This window comes from Chrysochloris asiatica, unplaced genomic scaffold (assembly GCF_000296735.1).
Source record: "Chrysochloris asiatica unplaced genomic scaffold, ChrAsi1.0 scaffold00004, whole genome shotgun sequence".
Taxonomy (NCBI): domain Eukaryota; kingdom Metazoa; phylum Chordata; class Mammalia; order Afrosoricida; family Chrysochloridae; genus Chrysochloris; species Chrysochloris asiatica.
The window spans coordinates 34,509,233-34,520,343 of NW_006408522.1; the positions used below are offsets into that span (position 1 = coordinate 34,509,233).

Consider the following 11,111-nt stretch of genomic DNA (forward strand, 5'->3'; position numbering starts at 1 on the left):
GGAAATAATGTTAAGATGCTTGGCTGTCTTTTGAATCTTGGTTTCCCTGGCATACAATTATAAAATAGACACTTGAGAGGGAGAGAAAGGAATAGCCAGAAACATCACCATAGAAAGCTTGTAAGTGTGTCTTCTGGCTGTAACTGATTGGAATACCTAAATTGAGGCTACAACGTGCCCAGTGAAGGAGGCTTCCTGCGGAGCCTCTACATTATATAAGACCATAGGGAGCATCCTGAACCCCATCTTCTGAGATGGGAAAGGAAAAGAAGACCAGCCTAGAGCGGCTAGAAGAACAGAAGATACTTCTTGAAAGAAAGACTGACAGGAAAAAGGCAAAACAATAAAGGCAGTCTGATCACTACAAGAACAAGAAAGTTGTTTGCCCAGGAGACATTAAGCCAAGTGGTTGGGTCCCCTGAGGGCAAACCCCCTTCCAAGACTAAGACTCAATGGGAATACACACTCTGATTGGTGACCACGTTTATCACCGGTAAGGGGAACTGAGGGAAAAACATCAATGAAGCTGCGAGCTACGGCCTACTACGTTCATTAGACTCCTGTGAACCCGGAGGGAGACCTGGTTGTCCAGCAGTGTGGCAAGACCTGGGGACTCTTGGGCCCAGAGTCAGTGACACAGCAACAGAGGACTAGAGTGGAGAGTGAAGCATCAAGCTGATAAAGAAGAGGGCATATGCATAGGACCGCCCACATTTGCAGAAAATACCAACTTGACCTGGCTTTAATGACTGTATGATCAGAGCTCAACTAGAAGAAGAAAGAAGAGAAAAAAAAAAAAGTAACCTGATAGAATTTGATGAACTTGACCTACACCTATGGATGTAGTAGCTTGAAACAGGGAACAAATCTTTACAGCAAGGATCATTCCCACCCTCTCCATACACAGAGTAGACAAGGATGGGCAACTTTGACAATGGCTACCCAAATTGGGGTGGGGTGGGGGCTACAAAGGCACGAAGTGACAGGCTTACAAGTTTTCAAGATGGAGCCTAGATCCAGAGGGCACGGAAGAAGGTAGAATCTCCACTGAATAGTGTCCAATCTGTCTGGGCGGGGCTGATGAAAGGAGATGGGGATAGGTCTCCTGTGATACAACAGTAAATAACTGTTATCAGGACTGTGAGGGTTGGAAATGTAAAGGTAGATGTTTTGTAGCAAAAGGAGGGGAGTGACTGACTTTGCAGTCTAGGAGCAGAGTTCCCTGGGACCATATCAAGGGAGAAGAACAGAGAGCGGGACCCTACCCAGAGAAGCAGTGACACCAGAGATGGAGACAGAGACATGACATGGAGAGATGGAGCAGCTGGGGACTTTAGATCCAGAAAGGGAGAAGGGCTGTGTGCTGACAACTAGGGGGTCAGGCTTGTAGGCAATGAAACAATGTACGATAGGATGAATGTAAAACTAATGTTCTCCCATGTAAACTACCACATAATTCAAAATAAAACATAAAAAAAAAAAAAGTTGACTGTATTAAGAGAAGCCAGTAAAAATGACAAAAAGAATGGGGAGCCTCGGCAACCTAAGACAGAGCCATTGCCATGCTGCTATGAGTTTCGATGACAGGTAAGACGGAGGAATTCGCACTGACCGCCTAAGACAGGCAGCGTCCCTTAAACAAATAATAAATAAGGGGGAATCTGATGCAGACCATGCAGACCCGGTCAGGAGTTCAAGTCCCTGTGGGCCCAAGCGTTGCAGACCATCCAAACCATAGGCTCTGAGGATCAGACTTTAGCCACCTAGCAGACATAGCAAACTGTCCCTCATCTGATTATTCAGTTATGCTTGTTAGTAATCGCATACACGAGCCCTGGATATCCACAAATAAATGTAAAAATCTTCCCTAAAAGCCGAGACTATAAATTCCAAAAAAGGCAAAGTTTTTCCCCCGCAAAAAAGCTAAAGAGGATAAAGAGAAACACTGTTAACTGATGGTATATTGAGGGGATTATAATCAATGTAATGAAACAAGTTATATGAATGGTTGAATGTGAAACTGATGATGTGCCCTGTAAACTTTCACTCAATCCACAATAAAAACCTTAAAAAAAAAAAAAAAAGAATGGGGAGGTAGGGTGGACCAAGACTTAGAAGGCAAGGTGAAAGGTATGGTAAAGGTAAATTGGCCAAGTAATAGCAAATGTAACGAAGCCTGAATCTGAGCAGCAGATTTATCGAAGAATTCATTGATAACATTTGCTAAAATAATTAAAGCTGAATAATGTTGCTGTTGTTAAGTGTCGTGGAATTAGTTCTGACTCAGAGCAATACTGTATAGGGTTTTTGAGGCTCTAAATTCTCCTCTTTCTCTCACAGAAAGCCTCCCCTTTCTCTTATATAAGGGCAAGTGGGCTCGAACCTCTGACCTTATGGTTCACACTCCAATGCTTATTCTACTGAGCCAGGACACTCCCCAAAGTCAAATGACTGTTGGTGAATGCCATCGAGTTGTAAATGATAAGAGCAGTAGAAAATGAAAAGTACAGTAATTTTTCTTAAGACTTAAATCAAAGGTTGGTAAAAGTAGCAAACACTAAAGTATTTGAGGTTTGAGCAGTCTAATACAGTCTCTGTTACATACTCTTACGTATGTACACAAAGAGGTTATACGCCAAATCTGGCCAACCCTTGCATTAAAATAATCTCTGCTCTCAAATCAAACATTTGGAGACAAACTTAATAACGTTTTCATATATTAAAAAGTGCTATTCCTTGGAGTCCTCGTGTGGCACTGTGGGCTAATGCACTGGCCTGCAAAGTCGCTTTGAACCACAAGGTTGGCGGTTCAAGCTTATCAGCTGCTCTTCAGAAATCCTATACAGGGTGGTTACAGGTCAGAGTCGACTTGACAGACAAGTACATTCCTTGGAGCACATATTTCAAGCCCCCAACCTTTCAGTGACAGAGATACTCCTGCATTAATAAATCCAAACCATTTTCTAAATCCACTGAGATTAAAAACTTCACCATATGTAACATTAACAACTGCTATCTGTAACAAAGAGATTTATTTGGCCCTTTTACCTACCAAATTCCTTCTTACCCTGGCCTCCCTAGAAATTTTAAGAATAAACATTCCACCATTCAAGGACAGATTAAACTGCTTTTGGATAATCAAGGTAAAATAATATAATTGGGGATTCAACTGTTTAAAATCTTGTTAATTGTGTTACGTAATCCAGATTGTTAGACTGTGGCTGAAAAATTAAGTACTAGAGGACATTCACTGGTTACAACTACAAAGAATACCACAGTGAAAAAAAGCAAACTGAAAACAATTTTCCCTTGAGGAAAAAATCTGGACAATGTTTGAGTAGCATTCACTCCATCTGGCTGCAACTCTTAGAAAAGCACAGCACTAACTCATCCAGAGACAAGGAGAACCATGAGCATGAGGAATCTCATGCCGTTGAGTTGCTTCCAACTCATAGCCACCCTATCTATGTACAACAGAATGAAGCAATGCCCAGTCTTGCACCATCCTCATATTCGTTCCTCTGTTTGATCCCATTGTTACAGTCACTATGTCAATCCATCTTAATGAGGGTCTTCCTCTTTTTTGCTGAACCTAAACATTAAGTGCTGTTATTATTGTTAAGTGCATCAAGTTATCATGACCAACTCATAGCAATCCTGTATAGGGTTTCCAAGATGCAGCTGGCGAGTATGAACCACTGACTTTGTGGTTAGCAACCTAGTGTTTATCCTATTGCGCCATACCAGGATAGAGATTAAATAGAAAAGGAAGGTAAAGAAAATACTGACCTAAGATTTATTTCTGCCCAACCTGGGTTCAAAGAGAAGTTCAAATGAAAAAGAAGCAACAATACATCATACAACTTTAACCGGAAATAACCTTTAACTTGTTTTTTTCGTTAAGCAATCGATGGATTAGGATATACACTGGGCAATATATTCTTAAATACCAGATAACAATTTTGTTCTGAATCCATTTTGTGACTGTTAGGTAAGTTTTGCTTCAGTTATGATTTGGCATCACCAGTGACCTAATTTCCCTCTCTTCCTCAATCAATCAAGAATTGACTACATATATTACTAAGCAACAGTCATATGAGAACTAACAAAATTCTAAATCTAAATGAATAAAAGATCCCAATTCTGCTAAGTCATCTAATTTGCCTGCAAGTTTGGATCATGAATGTCATTGCTGTTCATTATAGAAATATAAGCTGTCCTTCAAAAACTGTGAAAGTAGCTATTATATATTTGGTAGTGGTTTACATTTATCATTATCTAAATCAGACCCCCAACGAGATGGACTGGCACAGGGACAGCAGCAAGGGGCTCAAGTGTAGTAACGGTGTATGATTGGCGCAGGACCAAGCAGTGCTCCTTCAGTTGTGCATAAAGTCGCTATGAATCAGTACCAATTGGACAGCACCTAACAACAACAAAAAATCAGCATTCCACAGAACCAATGTGTTAAATTCAAACTCCGGCCCACCTCAACCTTCCTTTACCTCTTAAGAAGAAAAAAAAAAAATGTTACCAACCTTTCAGAAAACTCTTGCTTCAACTGAGGAACTTCATCAGGTACTGAATCAGTATCCATGAAATCAAGAAAGTCTTGTTTTATACTAAGGGAAGGTTTCTCCAAATCCTTGCCTGATGTTTCATGAACTCTCAATATAGGATCCAGATCACTTGGCTGTATCTCTGACCCATCACCTTCTGTAAAACGAACCCGATGACCAGGAGAACTGGGAACACTACTCCCTTCTTGGTCAGAGTTATTCTTTTGCTTTCCATCTCTCTGGGGTTTACTATTCAATCCATCATCCCGAAAGCCTTTGGCAAATGGATTGTAATCTATTTTCAGCTGGGTAATCTGGATGTTCTGATAAGCTGTTACTGCAAAGAATTCAGTTTGTGGGAAGGTAAAAGTGTGGACACCAGGGCCATTCAATTGTATCACTTCAGTAGCCTTTTCTGCAGGCACCAAATGAAGCCTTGGCAGGTAGCGATGCATAGAGTGCAAGATGATATGCCCTTCCTGGTCCAGTGTATTATTGGTAAGTTTGAGTTTATAGAAAGATACTGGTTGATGCATCCAATAATGACCTGTGGAAGGAGATTCTGGATGAATAAAAACCCTCCCCAAAACATGGGGCTCAGCCTTCCCACTGGGTTCCCACCAGCGACCATTCCATTTATAACGATGGTTGTCCACAGGAGATATATCCATAACAAGGATATACTTCAAATTTGAATCTAAACCTGTTATCCAATAACGACAGTAAGGAAACATGCGTCTTCCCTGCTTGGTCAGAATCATCTCTGTGCTTCGATGATAGAACTCATTCCACATACTATTGTTATCTAGAGTAACAGTGATTCCTCCCACAGTACAATCAGATGGAAGGCAAATCTTCCCTTTAGATTTTTCTGGTGATGACACATTGCCAGCCAAGGCACAGGCATCCCGATTAGTAACCAAAATTCCTTGATCAGTTTTGCCATTTCCTGGCTGCTTCAGGATGACAAAGAAAGTAGGTGCTGCTCCTGCCACTGTTCCACCATCCTGATTAGCCAATATAATCTGCTGTTTGTCCTCCATGATTCCAGTGAAGCTCAGTAGTAAGATAACTAGTCACATCATAATAGCCTTCCCATCCTAAAAAATGAGAAAAAAAAAAGCAGAAAACACTTTAATCAAGTGATTAACAGAAATACAAGAAAGACAATGTTATCCCTAAAACATTCAGAAATTCCTTGAAGACTTTGCTTCTGCCCTCCTCTCAATTACTGTGAAGATACTCTTCTGGAATATTTAACTAAAAAATTTTTAATTTAAATCTAATTAAATTACACATACATAGCACTATGGGATAATGCACTGGATCGCAAGATCATTTGAATCACAAGGTTGGCAGTTCAAACTCACCAGCTGCTCCTCAGAAACCCTATATAGGGTTGCTATGAGTTGAAACCGGCTCTATGACACTTAACAATAACTTGTGAGCACATACATCTAAAAAATCATGACAAATCATCAGAATTCACTGGGAAAAACAGTTGAATCTGTACTTCAGAACTTTATAATTAAAAAATTTCAGATGACTCAAAGATTTAAATATTGAGATTACTTTTAATAAGATTGTCAACAAACTGAATTTTTGTTTAATTTTGATAAATTCTTAAGGAAGTCCTAAGCAAAGTTTTTTAAAATAATAATAGTAAATAGAACAGAAAACCCAGAAACCAAGATTTTTTTAAAAGTTGACAAATTATGTTCTTTTCTTTTTTAAATGTTCAAGTTTTTTTAATGTGGCAAAAAAATCTAAACATAAAAAAAAAAAAAAGATGATAATCTGGGAAAAAACTATTTTCAAATTGTATCATAAATAATTCACTCCTCTAATACAAAAAGGGCCCCTACAACAATACTCAAAATCTGATTTTAAAAATGGGGAGAGGATATGAAGAAATTGTTCACAGAAAAAAGCAAATGGCTATGAAAATGTACACAGACTTGCTCAGAATAAAAGAAATGTCAATTAAAATCTGAGGGTTTTTTTCTTTTAACCATTCAGACAGATAAAAATTATAATTTGGTAATAGTGGTAAGGAATACAGTCTTCTCCAACGAGTTGCTGGGAGTCAGAATAATAAGAATCTCTATCCTGGAGAGCTTACTTGAAAATATCAAAAGTACAAATGCATCTATCCTAAGACCCACGAATTCTTCCATGACTTTATTTTATACATACCCATAATATGAACAAGATTATTCCCTACATTTTCATTCATAATAGTAAATGACTGGGGGATACATGTCTATTATTTGTTATTGTTGTTGTTGTTAAGTGCCTTCGAGTCGGAGCCGACCCATAGCGATCCTGTACAGGGTTTGTACCACTAAATCGGTTCCGACTCATAACAACTCTGTATAGGCTGGCTTTCTGAGGAGTGGCTGGTGAGATTGAACCACTGACCTTATAGTTCAAACTGACCTTGTGGTTCAGTGCTTTTTTATCCCACAGCGTCACACATTAGGGATTGATTAAACAAATGATGACATACCCACAGAATGGAATACTATGCAGCTGTTAAAAAAGTAAATGATACACTCTTTTGTATCCTAATGATCATTGTTGTTGTTAAGTGCTGTTGAGTTGGTTCTAAGTCATAGCAACCCAGTATAGGGTTCCCAAGGAGTGACTGGTGAGTTTGAACACTGACCTTATGGTTCAAACTGACCCTGAGGTCCACGCTTATCCTACAGTGCCTAATGATAAGATATAAAATTAGCTACAAGATATTTTAAGAACAAAATGTTCTGAAGAATTATAAATTACACAACATTTATTTCAAAAGTCAAAAAGGGAAAAAAATGCTTAATATAAATAAACAAGCTCAGAAAAGACAAGAGGATTAGTAACACTGGTAATATCAAAGGAAAACGAAAAACCAAACTCACTGCTATCAAGTCGATTCCAACTCATGGTAACTCTATAGGACATAGTAGAACTACTCCTTAGGGTTTCTGAGACTATACATCTTTACAGGAGCAAAAAGTCTCACCTTTCTCCAGAGAGCAGCTGAGAAGATTTGAATTATCTATCTGTGGTTAGGAGCCCAACACTTAACCCACTATATCACCAAGGCTCCTTAGGGAAAACTATATTGCTAAGAAAGATACTATATCCTTTGATACCTTCTAAATTTTTCACCTTGTGAACACATACCATTTAAAAAATAAAGTTAAAACTCAATTCATTAATTCTTGAGTTATAAAGGCCACATATTGTATGATTCCATTTACATAAACTGTCAGAATAGGCAAACCCACACAGAAAGTAGATTAGTGGTTACCAGGGCATAGAGGAGGGAAGATAGGAATGAACTGCTAACAGACATATCATTTCTTTTAGGGGTGACAGAAACATTCTGGAATTAGATATTGGTGGTTTGAACCGCAAGATCAATGGTTCAGGCTCACCAGCCACTCCCTGGAAACCCTGTATAGGGGGTGCTGTAAGTCAGAACCAACTTGACGGCACATAACAACATACTCTTAATGTTAAAAGCTACTGACGTGTACACTAAAATGATTAATTTTGTGTTGTGTGAATTATACCTCAATTAAGAAATTATAAAGAAATTTCAGATTGCAAAATTCAACTGAATTGATAATGCTACATTAACTAAAATTCTGTAAGACAAAAATTGAAGATACTAGATCACTATACCTATGTATGTGGGTAAATAGTTTTTCTTTATCAACTTCAGTCAATTGTGGTTCTTCATTTTAATTAAAAATTCTAATTTTACCTAACATTAAAAGCTACTGACAAATAGTAAATGTACCTTCCCTAAATTTCACTTCTTCTAAGGATTGATGTCTGACCAAGAAAAAGAAATCTCTAAACCTTTAAATATTTTACATACATTAGTCTGGGTTGGGGGAGGGCAGGGCTGATGACAGAGCAGTTAAGTACTCAGCTTAACAGTTAATATTTTGAACCAACCTAGCAACTCTGTGGGAGAAAGACTTGGTGATCTGCTCCCATAAACATTACAGTCTAGAAAAACCTGAGGGGAAGTTCTACTCTGTCACTTGGGGCAACTTCTAGTCAAAATCAACTCCACAGCACCTTGTTGTTGTCAAGTACCTTCAAATCAGTTCAGACTCATAGCAACCCTGTATAGGGTTTCCAAGGAGTGACTTGGTGGGTTTGAATCTCGAACCTTGCAGTCAGCAATCCAGGTCTTATCCTATAGCATTACACCAGGACTTTCCACAGCACCTAACAACAAAAACCTGAGATAATAAATATGTTGAAAATCAGTATTCCAAAGAGATTATTATCTGCTATTATATGGCTATGTTGTTCATGTGCTATGGAACCAATTTCGACTCAGAACAATTTTATAGGACAAAAAAACTGCACCATTAGGTTTACTCAGATGAAATATTTTTATATTTAGATTAAAAATAGCAAACTCACATCCAAACACTAAAAGCACTGATATTCAAAAAGAGTAAGTAAGGGAAAAAAATTCTCCCCTCTGACTTGATTAAAGTTTTTGCTTGTTTTAAACTTTTTACTTAAAATCGAGTGATGGGTTACAGACAAGTTCATCACTTTGCATTCAACAAATCATACACTTTGTTTCAGCTCAATGAATGCAATCCCCTCCATGCAGCAACAGTTATCTTTAATCCTCCCTGTGGTTCCTAGTTCCATTCCACCCACTTTTCCATCCCTTCTCAACTTTGTCCTTAGAAAAATGCTGCCCTTTTGATTTTGAATGATTGACCATTCCTTTGTGAGCATACCTTACCAGTGTTGTCCCTCCTATATATCTATCTACTGCTTGGCTGAAAATTGAGCCAGAAAGGTAAATTCCTTTCCAGACTGAAGGGTGGTTGAGGGTCATAATCCCAAATTCCTCCAGTCTCTTCCTGACCAGTAAACCTGGTCTTTTGTTCCACATTTTCTTCCACTCTATTCAGGACCTTCTAATATGATCCCTTTCAGAGCAGTTGGTAGTAGTAGCCAGACACCAACTAGTTCTTCTGCAGAATCGTGGAGACTGATGTTCACATGTTCCATTAGTCCAACAGACTAATTTATTCCAAACATTTGAAGTTTATTTTTAAGATACAGAAAACTTAAGGTGATTCTTTTCAAAAACCATCTCATGATTTAATCTAATAAATTGATTTGCTACAATTAGTCACAAACTTAAGACAATACCTGTCAGGTATTTAAAACAAAATTTAAGCAAATTGAAAAGTCACATATAGGTAACTTTGGGTGGTCCAAATGGCTAACACTCGACTGCTAGCCAAAAGGGTAGAAGTTCTCACCTCAGAAAGGCCAGGTGATCTATTTCTGAAAAACCAGCCACTGAAAACTTTGTGGAATACAGTAACATGCCTGGGGTTGCCGTGATTTGAAATCAAATCTAGGACAACTGGTTCTGGTAAAACAATAAAGCTTAGAGAACACCCAAATAGTACATATCTCAAACCAGCTCTACAATGGTATATAACTCAAACAGTTATGTGTCGTCTAGTCAATTCTGACTCAGTGAACTTGTGTAGGATTTTCCAAGGAGCAAGCTAGTGGGTTTAAACTGTGTCCGTGCTGATCCTACACCAGAACTCCAACTCAAACAATACAAACTCCTAATCCTATATTTAGCTCATAAAATTCAATATGCTGTTGCAAGTCAACTATTTTTGTGAACTATGCAAAAAAAATTTATTAAATACATTTAAAAGCAGGCAAGAGGGGTCCTGGTGTGACATTAAAGTTTAAGCACTGGACTACTAATAACAAGATAAGTGGTTCAAACCCACCAGCCACTCCTTGGAAACCCTATACAGCATCTCTGAGTTAGAACAGATTCTTGAGCACTTAACAACAAAAAAAGCAAGGAGAAAGTAACTGAATTTTTTTTTTAGCTATTCCAAATCAATTAATTACATGAAGGGTTCAGAATCTCTTACATGTTGTCATCTATAGTATTAATATCTTGATTTTCAGATCATTACAAGTTTAAGGGCAGGACAGAGCTATTTTAATCAATGCTATAAAAATCACTATCTTTTAAAAAGATTAATTTATGAAATATCAATAGATTCAATGGACAGAAAGTCAGTTTAGTAAACTATTTCAGGACTGAAATAAATTTTACACTAACTTTATATATAACACCTGCATAAAATAAGGCAGCTTATGCTACTTTGGACAAAGGCATCTAACAGAATTTATTTTTACATTTTTACATTAAAATGTGCAAAACAGGAAAAAAACTTTCAGACTTAAAATTTGTTGTCTTTTTTTTTTTTAATCCTCTAATCAAGCTGTTCCATTATTGAAAGACTTAATTTATGACCAAAGCAATTTCTATCTTGAGACAAAGACAGCTATTAGTGCAAAAAGAAGAAATCACATTCTTATTTCACATCAATCTATGCACAGATTTCACTTCGATACAAGCACATACCTACGCTTGTGATCTACTGTACTCAATTCTCTAATAAAAGGGTAGTCAAGTCAGTATATTCAACTATTTCAGACAAAGACAATTTTCAAGCATTAAGACAACCT

The 11,111-nt window shown here is 37.7% G+C and overlaps 1 protein-coding gene across 2 annotated transcripts in view; it reads right to left on the reverse strand.

Moving 5' to 3' along the window:
• The window catches only part of MGA (MGA, MAX dimerization protein), a 97,252-nt gene extending 91,591 nt beyond the window's left edge, over positions 1-5,661 (reverse strand). For both annotated transcript variants that reach the window (XM_006831749.1, XM_006831748.1), the window contains exon 1: positions 4,539-5,661. In XM_006831749.1, coding sequence (XP_006831812.1) covers positions 4,539-5,602 — 1,064 coding nt within the window. In that variant the 5' untranslated portion in view covers positions 5,603-5,661. The remainder of the gene's footprint in view (positions 1-4,538) is intronic.
• Between the last annotated feature and the right edge of the window lie 5,450 nt (positions 5,662-11,111).